This window comes from Macaca nemestrina, chromosome 7 (assembly GCF_043159975.1).
Source record: "Macaca nemestrina isolate mMacNem1 chromosome 7, mMacNem.hap1, whole genome shotgun sequence".
NCBI classification, from domain to species: Eukaryota; Metazoa; Chordata; class Mammalia; order Primates; family Cercopithecidae; genus Macaca; species Macaca nemestrina.
In genome coordinates, this window is record NC_092131.1 from 88,533,443 (window position 1) to 88,548,103 (window position 14,661).

The 14,661-nt window shown below is 34.9% G+C and overlaps 2 protein-coding genes across 8 annotated transcripts in view; both read left to right on the forward strand.

The window, feature by feature from the left end:
• The window catches only part of LOC112423157 (olfactory receptor family 4 subfamily Q member 3), a 39,545-nt gene extending 25,418 nt beyond the window's left edge, over positions 1-14,127 (forward strand). For 3 of the 5 annotated variants that reach the window (XM_024786892.2, XM_071100538.1, XM_071100539.1), the window contains exon 2: positions 13,164-14,127. In XM_024786892.2, coding sequence (XP_024642660.2) covers positions 13,186-14,127 — 942 coding nt within the window. In that variant the 5' untranslated portion in view covers positions 13,164-13,185. Of the gene's footprint in view, positions 1-9,235; positions 9,410-9,828; positions 9,909-13,163 lie in introns of those variants that run through there. The other 2 variants (XM_071100537.1, XM_071100536.1) reach the window with 2 other exon arrangements.
• The window catches only part of LOC105499212 (olfactory receptor 4N4C), a 98,594-nt gene that overhangs the window by 25,408 nt on the left and 58,525 nt on the right, over positions 1-14,661 (forward strand). The gene's annotated exons all lie outside the window — the stretch shown is intronic.

The window sequence follows — 14,661 nt, forward strand, 5'->3', positions numbered from 1 at the left end:
AATTGGACTTTTGTTTAAACAACAAAAGTGTGACTTTCACGACTCAACTCCTACACATATTTATTTTAATAAATCACAACAATAAAAAGCAGGGAAAATATGAATTGTGGAGAGTTTTGTTTTTTTTTTTCTTGCTAAGACCACTAGACTTGAAACCGGGAATGCAAATTTTTGTGATTCCAATAAATTACCTATATACAATGAGTCTACCCTTTCTTCTGTCTACCTGCATTATTGATACTATATTTATCTGGGTATGAAGTTCTTTCAACAGGACTATGAATACCTGATTCATTATGATTCATTAGTGATATAAAAATAAAATACAAAACAAGATATTTAAAAATATTCTTTCTCAATATAGTGCCATGCCAGGGCACAAATTAATATTTACTTTCAATTTCAGCTACTCCAGGTTACTTGTAGTGTTTTAAAGTGGTAATAAGAAAGAACTAGGTCATTAGAAGATATATGGTCTTTTATGCTGTTTCATGTATCTCTCCCAATGTTTAGCATACAAAATACATTGTTTTCTTTTTAGGCAGCTGGATACACTATATGCTGTGAAGAAGTGTGCCACACTTTGGCCCTTAAATTGCTCTAAATATTTTTATATGCTTCCAGGTGAATATATGAACTTCATATGCCCATTATGACATTGAGGTTAGGGAGAGCAGCTGGTCTGAGTGAATGTGGCCAAGTTCAATGTGCTTGTTATTTGTTAACCATGACCAAGTCAGCTGCAGGAAAATAAGAAAGGCAGATAAGGTTTATATTGTGAATGTTCCATGTTTTTTATTCACTGCTTTCTTCCACATGTTCCTTTTTCTTTCTTTGACCTTTGGTGCTATTTTGCATCTCACTGTGGTGGTTCTCTGAGGCCTTTCCTATCTAGGCAAACCTGAAACATGAAACGTTTCCCCTGATCACTCTCTGGTTAACTTCTAGCCCAAATAACAACAAAAATAAGAAAAAAATCATACAAGCTGAAGATTTTTGTTGCTTAAATAATAAGTAATTTGTATAATACCAAGTCTTATTAATGTAATGGAACTGAAAATCAGTATTTGGGCTTGAGAAAGAAAATATTGCTGGAAAGAGAAATATGCCATATTTCTTCTACTTACCAAGTAACAAAAATTATCAAAATATATCCTTCTCCATCAATTCATCAGTTAATATACATCTTCATTTGAAATCCTCTTCTTTTTGTATATGTGGCTATTCATATTTTAAAGGGATATGAACCATAATTGAAAAATATCCTCCAGAATTCAGGGAAACAAGAAGAAGAACTTGTATTTTTCAGCTTCATTCTTTGCCAGCATTTCACTCTAAGATATGTTTTTAGTTTTCTCAAAGACAAGAAGAAAACATTTTCTATTATTTTTGAAAAAAAAACTGGGTGACTCACGTGTTATATACTTCCCACTCACTCTTTGAATGAATGCTGAGAAGGTCAGGGACAGGAGACAAAATATTATTCCACAGAGCCAAAGACACGTGAAGAACTTCCAAGGAATTGCATGATCCTGTTTGTAATCTCTCATGGGTTGCAAAAAGTAAACCCTAAAAGATTTTCCCCACCTTCAAAGCATATATTAATGGTCAAAATGCAAGCTCAAGTGAGTGTATTATATATGTCTATTTACTTGCATCATAGCCTGTTGGGACCTGGAGCTCTGTCTCTCTTGTGATGTTTTGATAGTGTTTGTTTAAAAGAGGATATCATTTTGAATTTTCACAGTAAAAGCCAGTTCTTACTATCCCCTAAAGAATAGTGAAAATGTGGAAGCAGATCTTATCTTTTCTTTTTTCTTTTGTGTCCATGTATTGTCAAAGCTTCCTGAGGAATAATTAAGTAGTAAAAGGGATTGTCATTATAGCTACAGTGGTAAGCTTTACCATAATACTCTCTATATCTATTTTGAAGAAAAATCATTCTCTTCTCATCAAATATTTATACCTGCAGAGTTATTAGAGATATTTGAGTTGAATTTTATGTAGCTCACAAGAAATTTAATTGGCATTTAGTTATTCCACAAATATTTACTGAATGCCTACTGTATACTTAACCATATACTATATATATTTTTATTTTTTTATTTTTATTTTTTAAATTTATTTATTATTATTATACTTTAAGTTGTAGGGTACATGTGCATAACGTGCAGGTTTGTTACATATGTATACTTGTGCCATGTTGGTGTGCTGCACCCATCCACTCGTCATTTACATCAGGTATAACTCCCAATGCAATCCCTCCCCCCTCCCCCCTCCCCATGATAGGCCCCTGTGTGTGATGTTCCCCTTCCTGAGTCCAAGTGATCTCATTGTTCAGTTCCCACCTATGAGTGAGAACATGCGGTGTTTGGTTTTCTGTTCTTGTGATAGTTTGCTAAGAATGATGGTTTCCAGCTGCCTCCATGTCCCTACAAAGGACACAAACTCATCCTTTTTGATGGCTGCATAGTATTCCATGGTGTATATGTGCCACATTTTCTTAATCCAATCTGTCACTGATGGACATTTGGGTTGATTCCAAGTCTTTGCTATTGTGAATAGTGCTGCAATAAACATACGTGTGCATGTGTCTTTATAGCAGCATAATTTATAATCCTTTGGGTATATACCCAGTAATGGGATGGCTGGGTCATATGGTACATCTAGTTCTAGATCTTTGAGGAATCGCCATACTGTTTTCCATAATGGTTGAACTAGTTTACAATCCCACCAACAGTGTAAAAGTGTTCCTGTTTCTCCACATCCTCTCCAGCACCTGTTGTTTCCTGACTTTTTAATGATTGCCATTTTAACTGGTGTGAGATGGTATCTCATTGTGGTTTTGATTTGCATTTCTCTGATGGCCAGTGATGATGAGCATTTTTTCATGTGTCTGTTGGCTGTATGAATGTCTTCTTTTGAGAAGTGTCTGTTCATATCCTTTGCCCACTTTTTGATGGGGTTGTTTGTTTTTTTCTTGTAAATTTGTTTGAGTTCTTTGTAGGTTCTGGATATATATTTTTAATTTTTTGAGGAACCTCATATCGTTTTTCATAATGACTGTACTAATTTGCATTACCACCGACAGTGTATAAACATTCCCTTTTCTCAGCATTCTCACCAACTATTGCCATCTTTTGTCTGTTTGATCATGATTGGGCTGAGGTGTTATCTCATTGTGATTTTGATTTGCATTTACCTGATGATCAGTGATGCTGAGGATTTTTTCATATGCTTTTTGGTCATTTGCATGTCATATTTTTAAAAATGTCTAGTCAGGTTTTTTGCCTACTTTTAAAGTGAATTATTTGATGATGTTACTGATTTTTGCTATTGAGTTGCTTGAGTTCCTCATATATTTTGAATATTAACCCCTTATCAGATACATAGTTTGCAAAAATTTTCTCCAATTCTGTAGGTCATTTTTTGGTTCTGTGATTTCTTTTAAGCAGAAGCTTTTTATTTTGATGTAACCTCCTTTGTCTATTTTTGTTTTTCTTGCCTTAGCTTTTGCCTACATCAGTGTTGTATAGTTGTTCTCTTATGTTTTCCCTTCTACTAGTTTTACAGCTTTAGGTCTTATGTTTCAGTGTTTAAACTATTTTTAGTTGATTTTTTTGTATGGTATGAAATAAGGGTTTATAAGTTCATTTTTCTGCATATAGATACAAAGTTTTCCCAATACCATTTATTGAAAATACTGACCTTTCCCCATTGTGTGTTCTTGGCAGCCTTGTCAAAATATTATTAGGTGACTGTATCACCTGTGGATTTATTTCTGGGCTCTGTATTCTATTCCATTGGTTTTTGCATCTGTTTTTATGCCAGTATCATGCTGTTTTGGTTACTATAGCTTTATAGTATACTTTCAGGTCAGGTAGTGTGATGCCTCCAACTTTGTTCTTTTGGGTCAAAACTGCTTTGGCTATTCCAGGTCTTTTGTAAGTTCCATACAAATTTTAGGATTGTTGTTTCTATTTCTGTGAAGAATGTCATTGGTATTTCGATAAATCCATAGATTGTTTTGGGTAGTGTGAACATTTTAACAATATTAATTATTTGAATCCATGAATGCAGGATTATCTTTCCATTTATTTCTGTCTTCAAATTTTTTCATAAACATTTTATGGCTTCATTGTAGATATCTTTCACATCCTTGGTTAAATTAATTCCTAAGAGATATATTTTTTTATTTCGTAGATATTATAAATAAGATTGTTATCTTGAATTCTTTTCAGACAATTATTACCACATAAAAGTGCTACTTATTTTTGTATGTTGATTTGGTATTCTGCAACCTTACTGAATTCATTTATCACTTCTAAGAGTTGTCTTGATAACGTTTTTATGTTTTTGTCTATATAAGATCATGTCATCTGCAATGAGAAACAATTTAACTTCTTCTTTTCCAATTCGAATGCCTTTTATTTCTTTCTCTTGCTGATTCTCTGGCCAAAACTTCCAGTACTACATTCAATAGGTGTGGTGAAAGTGAGCATCCTTGTCTTTTTTCTGTTCTTAGAAGAAGGACTTTCTGTTTTTCCTATGTCAGTATGATTTTCACTGTGAGTTTCTGATATATGGCCTTTATTATGTTGAAGTATGCTCCTTCTATGCCTAAATTTGTTGAATTTTTATCATGAAGCAAGGATAAATTTTATCAGATGCTTTTTTTTGCATCTATTGAAATGATTGTATAGTTTTTGTCTTTTATTCTATTAGTGTAATGTATCAAACTTTTTGATTCACTTGTACTGACTCACTCTTGCATTCCTGGAATAAAACCCACTTGGTTGTGGTGAACTGTCTTTTTAATGTGTTGTTGGATTCAGTTTGCTGGTATTTTGTTGAGAATTTTTGCATCTATGGTCAAGTTATTGCCTTGTAGTTTCTCCTTCCTTCCTTCCTTCCTTCCTTCCTTCCTTCCTTCCTTCCTTCCTTCCTTCCTTCCTTCCTTCCTTCCTTCTTTCTTTCTTGACAGAGTTTTGCTGTTGTTGCTCAGGCTAGAGTGCAGTGGCACCATCTGGGCTCACTGCAACCTGCGCCTCCTGGGTTCAAGTAATTCTTCTGCCTTAGCCTCCTGAGTAGCTGGGATTACAAGTGCCCACTACCACGGCCCAGCTAATTTTTTTTTTTTTTGTATTTTTTATTAGAGACGGGGTTTCATCATGTTGGCCAGGCTGGTCTTGAACTCCTGACCTCAGTTGATCCACCTGCCTTGGCCTCCCAAAGTGCTGGGATTACAGGTGTGAGCCACTGTGCCTGGCCTTTTCTTTTCTTTTTTAAAATTTATTTTAAACTTTGGTATGTACGTGGGAGGTGCATATATTTATTGAGTACATGAGATACTTAGATACAGGCATGCAATGCATAATAATCACATAATGGTAAATGGGGTATCCATCCCCCTCAAGCATTTTTATCCTTTGGGTTACAAACAATTCAATTACACTCTTTTAGTTACTTTGAAATGTACAATTAAATTATGATTGATGATAGTCACCCTCTTGTGCTATTAAATACTAGATTTTATTCGTTCTTTCTAACTACCTTTTGTGCCCATTAACTATCCCTACCTGCCTTCCCATCCCCCCAGCCACTATCTTTCTCAGTTTCTGGTAACCTTCCACTTTATATCTCCATGAGTTCAATTGTTTTAATTTTTAGCTTCCACAAGTAAATGACAACATACAAAGTAGGATTGATCCCAGGGATGCAAGAATGGTTCAGTAGGTGAAAATCAATCAATATGATACACAATCAACAGTGTGAAGGAGAATAACCATCTCATCATTTCAACTGATGCTGAAAAATTTGATAAAGTTCAACATCCATTCATCATAAAAATCCAAAAAACTTGGTATAGAAGGAACAAACTGCAACATAATAAAAGCCATATATGACAGACCCACAGACAGAATTATGCTGAATGGAGAGAAACTGAAAGCCTTTAATATCTGGAACACAACAAGAATGCCAACTTTTACCACTTTATTTACTATAGTACTAGAAGTCCTAGCTAAAGCAGTCAGACAAGAGAAAGAAATAAAAGGCATCCAAATTGGAAAGGAAGAAGTCAAATTATCCTTGTTTGCAGATGATGTGGTCTTATATTTGAAAAGACCTAAAAACTCAACAAAAACACTATTAGAACTGATAAATTTAGTAAAGTTGCAGGATACAAAATCAACATATAATAGTCAGTAGCATTTCTATATGTCAACAGTGAACTGAAAAACAAACCAAGAAAGTAATCCCATTTGCAATAGCTACAAATAAAATTAAATACCTAGGAATTAACCAAAAAAGTAAAAATCTCTACAATGAAACTATAAAACATTGATGAAAGAAACTAAAGAAGACACAAAGAAATGGAAAGATATTCCTTGTTCACGAATTGAAACAGTTATTGTCAAAATGTTATACTACAAAAAGCAATCTACAGATTGAATCTCTATCAAAATACCAATGCCACTATCACAGAAATAGAAAAAACAATCCTAAAATTGATATGGAAGCCCAAATGATCCAGAATACCCAGAGCTATCCTGAACAAATAAACCAAAACTGGATGAATCACATTACCTGACTTTAAACTACACTATAGAGCTATGGTAACCAAAACACCATGGTACTGGCATAAAAAACAGACCCATAGGTCAATGGAACAGAATAGAGAACCCAGAAGCAAATCTGTACATCAACAGTGAACTCATTTTCTACAAAAGTGCCAAGAACATACATTGGGGAAAGAACAGTCTTTTCAATAAATGGTGCTGGGAAAACTGGATATCCATATGCAGAAGAATGAAACAAGACCCCTATCTCTTGGCATATACAAAAATCAAATTAAAATGGATTAAAGGCTTAAATCTAAGACCTTAAAAAATTAAACTACTAAAAGAAAACATTGGGGGAAACTCTCTTAGATATTGGTCTGGACAAAGATTTCTTGAGAAATAGTCCATGAACACGGGCCACCAAAGCAAAAATGGACAAGTGGGATCACATCCAGTTAAAAAGCTTCTGCACATCCAAGGAAAAACAATCAACAATGTGGAGAGTCAACCCACAGAATGGGAGAAAATATTTGCAAACTACCCATCTGACAAGGGATTAATAACCAGGAAACAACTTTATAGGAAAAAAACCTAATAATCTAATTTAAAACTAGGCAAAGGATCTGAATAGAGATTTCTCAAAAGACAATACAAATAGCAAACAGATATATAAAAAGGTGCTCAACACCATTGATCATCAGAGAAATGAACCTCAAAGCTACAATGAGATACCATCTCACCCCATTTAAAATGGCTTTTATCCAAAGACAGGCAATAACAAATGCTGATGAGGATGAGGAGAAAAGGGAACTGTCATACTCCGTCGGTAGGAATGTGCATTAGTACAACCACTATGGAAAACAGTTTGGAGATTCTCCCCAAAATATAGAGCTACTTTATGATCTTGCAACCTCATTGCTAGATGTAGACCCAAAAGAAAAAATAACAGTATATCAAAGAGTTATCTGCATTCTCATGTTTGTTTTAGCTTTGTTCACAATAGCCAAGATGTGGAAGCAACCTAAATTTCCATCAATAGATGAATGAAGAAAGAAAATGTGGTACATATATATACAATAGAGTACTATTCAGCCATAAAAAGAATGAGATCATTTGCAACAACACAGATGGAAATGGGGATTATTGTGTTAAGTGAAATAAGCCAGGCACAGATAGACAAACTTCCCATATTCTCACTTATCTGTGGGAACTAAAAATTAAAACGATTGAATCATGCAGATAAAGAGTAGAATGATGATTACCAAAAACTGAGACGGATGGTGGAAGTGTGGGATGGGGAAAAATGGGAATAGTTAGGGATAAAAAATATAAAGAACAAATAGTATCTAGTATTTGATAGCACAACAGGGTGAATATAGTAAATAATGATTTAATTGTACATTTTAAAATAACGAAAATAATATAATTGGATTGTTTGTAACACGAAGGATAAATGCTTGAGTGGATAAATACCCCATTTACCACGATGTGATTATTATGTATTATTTGCCTGTACCCAAATATCTCATACTCCATAAATATATACACCTACTATGTACCAACAGAAATAAAAAATAACAAAACAAAAATCATTGTTTAGCAAGCCCAGCTAAGAGTCATCTGACTCTCTAGCAAATGTGATTTTGTTTAACTTATTATATATGAATTATGGAATCTCAGACATTGTATAATTACATGTAGCTAGATGTTATAGAAAACTGCTAAATTGTATCTTTTTAGTGTGGTAGAAAAGATAATCCCAAAGATTAAGGTCTTATTACCCCTTTTTAGAGCTGTATGAAATAAAATGAATATTTTTGTCATGTTGATATTTTTTAACTTTTAAGTTCAGAGCTACACGTGCAGGTTTGTTATATAGGTAAATCTGTGTCATGAGACATTAACTGGATTACGTCTAATTTAACAATTTTATTTTAGTGTTCATTTTTTGCTCTGATTATGTAAAATCACACTTTTCATATTCTTTTTTGAACAGGTTTTGTTATCCTGCTATCCTTCATTAATTAGTTAAATACAGGTTTTGATGTGTTCATTATGTATTTGTTTGAGAATTATGTTTTATGATATTTAAAAAATTAGATTTGACAGTCAGTCTATAAAAAATTAAATTATTAATGACAACAGCTGTGTTTTCTGGATACACTCCATGAATAAATGCCAGTAGGTAAGCTGCTCGAGGTTTCAAGAGATCAGGTGTTGTATCAAGACTCTATATTACCTTAAAGGATAAATACTAAGCTATCCCTGGAATTATCCCAGAGATAAATACCTTAGCATGGTATTTATCCTTTAGCTTCTGCTACTTCAAGGAGCATGGTTGAGAGAAAAACCAGTGAGAATCTTCTTCAGATACAGACTGAGGCATGGAAAATGGATGGCATATACAAATAAATCAATGACAAATTACAAATTAATCAATCCAAAGTAAGTAAAATAAGTGGGTTCCGTTATGAAGCAGTTCTAATTGCTTCAGAGCCTGCAGGTCCCAAGGTCAGCTTCCTGGCAAGAACTAAATTTAATACAACTCAAACAGCAGCAGCCTAGGGAATCCCAGGGCTCATTAAGCTAAGCAGTGTTGTAAGAACCATAAAAACCTCAGATACAGCTAGAGTCCTAGGGATAGGAGATATTTCCAGTTCATACAGCCAGCCCTCAACTAGGGCTTGGCTTATAAGGAAGCAGTTAAGACATGCACTGGGCAGCTGCGATGGTCATCTGAAGATTGCCCATTTTGCTGGCCTGAAGCTGAAGACAGGGTTGGTAGGATGAATGGCAGGAAAACATCTTCCTTCCTTGAAACCACATAGCTTCTGACAAGCAAAGATGTAGGTTTCTCAGATATATTTATTCAAAGCTCCCCTCCCCTTCCTGCTCCTCTGTCTGACTCTGATGCTATTTTTATGTTTACTGTTGTCCTCACTCTTTTTCTCTATATACTCTGGCATTGATCAGTTTTACATTTAAGAGATCATTTGAGTTTTGTTGTTTTAAATTTACTCTTAGAAACATTCACGGAACAGTGAAATTCCTATAGCATCAAGGAATTCTAGGGCTAGTGGCATCTTAGAAGGTAGTTGCAAGATTTGGATAAGATAGGACCAAATTCACATAACTGAAGGCACGGGTTTCATGGCAATATTGTCTTAAGACTACCTAATTCTGCTATAGTCCCTTCTAGATTCCGTTTTCCATTTCTTTAATTATTAAAGTTTCTTTTTACTAAAATCTTCTTTACTTTCCACAGGTGCAATATAGAATGCAATGGTTCAAACAAGGCCAAAGAAGTTTAGAAAGATTGTTTCTTTCTCAATAGAGAATACCACTGTAGGTACCATCTTCAACTAATGGTGTCCACTTCTTGGTTTTCAGGAGAAATTTAAAAATGCATCAAATGCCTCCAGAAGGAATTCATATGGAATTGAAACTCCAGCTAGCAAATCATTTTCTATTGTTGAGCTAGTCAAATTTCCTCCTCTAATAATGCATTTAGTTCCACACAGACCAAAATAAATACAAGACAAACATAATAGCAAAATATAGTATGCTATTATGCTTAAAGCACACACATGCACAAGTACCAGGAGAAAAATTTTACTCCTTTTCTTCATATTTTCCTCATAAACATCTCTGGTTCCCTGTTTAGAAAGACGAGCGACCAGCTGCTCAGCTGCACACAAGTAGCCTTTGATTATTTAAGGAGCTTTAGTTTGTCCTCTTCTCTCAAAGCAGGGTCCTTCCATAAAGACTTTCATTTTGCATTAAGCATTCTCAATTATTTTGGCTCATTTTGTGTACTTAAAATTTTTATTGACTTTTTCACATTCTTAGGTTATTTTTAGGCTCTGAAACATGAAATGCTTGATAGGGCCTGATCTTACTGCTAATGGGGTAATGGAGCTTGTATTTTTGAATGTGGCTTTCCATGCTCTGCAGGGCTTTGGCAAGGGAAATTATGTTGTGATTGGGGGTAGTTTTGGGGTGTAGACATTCCTTCATGTTGATAGGTGTCGTGTTCTTTTCATTCTTCACAGAACAGTCACAGGCTTAGTTTCTTACTGTGATCAGACTTCAGAAACACAGAAGCTGGGAGGTGACTACCAAATGTGGAAATGTTATTCAACCTAAAAGGAAGCTTTCTGTGTTGTTTAGTGTTATGTTTCATATGGGCTGAAGATTGCAAATTTATTGTCAGTAAAAAAAATCCAAGAATAACCAGAATCCAGCCCTTACCTTGATTAAAACTCAAATAACTACCGTACAGAGTTGCCTATTTTTATCTTAAGTAATTGTAAAGATTTTGATGTTATTAATCAAAATCTTATCAGAATAATCACCTAGGGACTGTCCAGAATATTTATAGTACTGAAATTTCCTAATATTAAATCTTACTTTAAACAAGTAGGCCGTAAACTCAGGTTTATAAATGTACTGTAGTAATTTGGGTTAAAACATGTTTTACATATTCTTCTCTTATTTAATCTATCCTTCTGATGTATTTAGTTTTAATATTGTCTGTTTTAATATAATCGTTTCTTTCTCAACATGTTTGGTGGAAATAACAAGTGTACCATACGCCCTGGGTATACTATGCCTTTACATTAGGAAATAATGACATTGTTTCTCAGCCGTATTCTGAGACTAAATTATAACAGTACTTTAGAGTATGTGTTCCCATTGTTTTCTGGCTTCTAGAAACCTTTTTTAATTAAAAAAAAACTTTGGTTTCTCTTTCTCAGACTTTTCCAGTTTTCCCAAGATTATTTTTTAAAATTAGACCCATAATTTTAATGAGACTTGACCCCTGTTAATTATGCATTTTAGATAACTGAAAAGAACATCAAAATGATGTTTTCTTACGGAAATTTGCAATCCTTGGTGCATGCAAAAAAGATTGGAGAATTTTCAATATAGCAGAGCTCAAGTAGGGCTGTACGTATAACAGCAAATCGTTCCCTAACTTGTATTTCTTGCTTTGTTTTATTTTCCAATTGATTATAGAAAGTGAGGTGATTCCTTCTATTAGTTATGAGATTATAGATTTAGATGCACCTGTGCACCTGGTTATATAGGCAGTTGGAGGATGGTCACAAACATAGTGTGACAGAGGCATCCAAAGGTGGCTTGAGCCCTGAATCTCTCTCTTACTGGCTTATCTTGGAACAATATCCTAGAGAAAGTTTTCTTGTCATTAGGGGCTTTTATTTTTAGAATTTAAGTACTTTTCTGCATTGTCTTTGTAAATACCTGATATCTAGTATGAAGGATTTTATTGGGTAACATTCTCTGAATGACTCGATAGAACCAAGTGCAACATGGATTACGAAGCTTGGGACACAAAATAAAATCTTGTCTTACTTCATATTTTGCTTATAGCTGGTTCTAGATAAAAAATATTCTAGACAGAGAAGCATCTACTACTTCAATGGAAGAAATGTATCAACGTTCTCTGATTTTCTGTTTGTAATCCAAGGTACTCTCACCAAACGTTGGGGATGAGTATGAGTGTAGAGCAGGGGAAAATGGATCTAACAATATCTTAGCAAATCCTTTATTTTCTTATGGATCTATGGTTGTTGAAAAGTCCAGAAGCAATACAACTCTGATTTCTCTTGTTACTCTGTTTTATAAAAGGGTCATGGTAGGCTTTTGTGCATGCCCCCATGATGTGGGTCATGGCCCCTGGTCTCTTCTCTTGGTGATTAGTGTCTTTTAATCATTGTCCTACTCATTCTGAGTCTGATGCTTTCCTATATCTTAAAGACTGAGACTATTTCTTCTTACCTCATTTTTACAAACTTCCCAATATCTGTGACCTGGGATAGTAAAGACAAAAAAATATGAGCTCTTTTTCAATCCTTCCTAAATGGTTTGTTTCCTAATACGTTTATTCGTAGTAACTACTAACCTTTGAACAACATAGCAATTTGTTGTTTACAAAACATTCTTCCTTTGATTTGATAAACTGTTGAGCTTCTGCTATGCAGTAAGTATTGTGCTGTGGTTACAAAGATGAGTAAGAGATATTTCCTCATCTTGAGAGATCTAGTTATTTTTTTATGGTGCTCAAAGGCATTACATTTGGTTCTCAAAACAATCTTGGGAGATATTACTAACTCTGCATTAAACTGAATGACCAAATAATAAAACTCAGAGAGGTTTATTTCCTTGCCTGAGAGTACTCCATTGGTAATGGTGGAGCTGGGCATTGGATCTAGATATTCCATTCCAGAACTTTTGTCCTTAGAGGACATTATTCTGTCTATTAAAAGAAATGGGAAGATTAACATGTACTTATCACCTCATGTCCAGGTCATTGTGTTTCTTTCTAGTTTACTGTTAATGCAATTTAAAAGTATTACAGAAATAAAGAGTTGGAAGAAACGAACAAAATTCCTTGTTCTATCAATGTAAGAGTGTACTGCCTATACTACCTCATAGATCTTGCGTAAATAATTTTTATATAATTTATATACTATCCATCTATCTATCTATCTATCTATCTATCTATCTATCTATCTATCTATCTATCTATATCTACCTTAAATCTCCCTTGTTCTGATTTAATTCTTCTTTCTCTAGGTCACTTGATATTCTTGGCTTGATGAAAAAAGAACAAGATTCCAACGTGACAGAATTTGTTCTTCTGGGCCTATCATCTTCTTGGGAGCTGCAGCTATTTCTCTTCTTACTATTTTTGTTTTTTTACATTGCTATTGTCCTGGGAAACCTCTTGATAGTGGTAACAGTGCAAGTCCATGCTCACCTGCTCCAATCTCCTATGTATTATTTTTTAGGTCATCTGTCTTTCATTGACCTATGCCTGAGCTGTGTTACTGTGCCAAAGATGTTAGGGGATTTCCTACAGCAGAGCAAGAGCATCTCTTTTTCAGGATGTCTGACCCAGATCTACTTCCTCCACTTTCTAGGAGCCAGTGAGATGTTTCTGCTGACAGTCATGGCCTATGACAGGTATGTTGCCATCTGTAATCCTTTGCACTACCTTACAATCATGAATCCCCAGGTATGCCTTTGGTTGGTTCTTGCCTGCTGGTGTGGGGGTTTTATCCACTCTATCATGCAGATCATACTAGTCATCCAGCTGCCTTTCTGTGGCCCCAATGAACTGGACAACTTCTACTGTGATGTCCCACAGGTCATCAAGCTGGCCTGCATGGACACCTATGTGGTAGAGGTGCTCATGATAGCCAATAGTGGTCTGCTGTCTCTTGTCTGCTTCTTGGTCTTACTATTCTCTTATGCTATCATCCTGATCACCCTGAGAACACACTTCCGCCAGGGCCAGAACAAGGTCCTCTCTACCTGTGCCTCTCACCTGACAGTGGTCAGCCTGATCTTCATGCCATGTATATTCATCTATTTGAGGCCTTTCTGCAGCTTCTCTGTGGATAAGATATTCTCCGTGTTTTACACAGTGATTACACCTATGTTGAACCCCCTCATCTACACACTCAGAAATGCTGATATGAAGACAGCTATGAAGAAGCTGAGAATAAAACCATGTGGCATTCCATTGCTTTGTTAAAGAATGAGCAGAAGAGGTGATTTGAAAAACATACTCTTTCTTGGAAGACTCTTAACTCATCTTGTACATGTGTAAAAACCATTTTGATGACTTTGGTATAAAAGAGAAGACAGTATACAGATTATAATGGATCACTCTTGATTACGATTTAAAAGCACAGGTGGCACTCTAGGACGCCACCTATGCCTTTTGACCATAATCAAGAGAACTCGGGAACTCAGGAGAATTTACTGGCCACAAATGATAACAAGCATTAATTGAGTCCTAGGATTAGAGGACACCTTGAAAGATCAACTTTTCTATCTTTATGTCTCTAAATACTCTTCATTTATTCAATTTGTTCCACTTTTTAAATCTATTCAAATGAAAGAAGATATATCTCTTTTTGTGTTCCGTTCCTCCAGCGTTTAATGATTCCTAGTGTTAGGAAGTTCCTTCTGAGGTCTCATCAGATCCTCTTCTGAAGTAGTGTGAATTTCTTTATTCTGTTATTAACAAAGCTTGAGAACAGTAACAACCACCCTATGTAGTAGT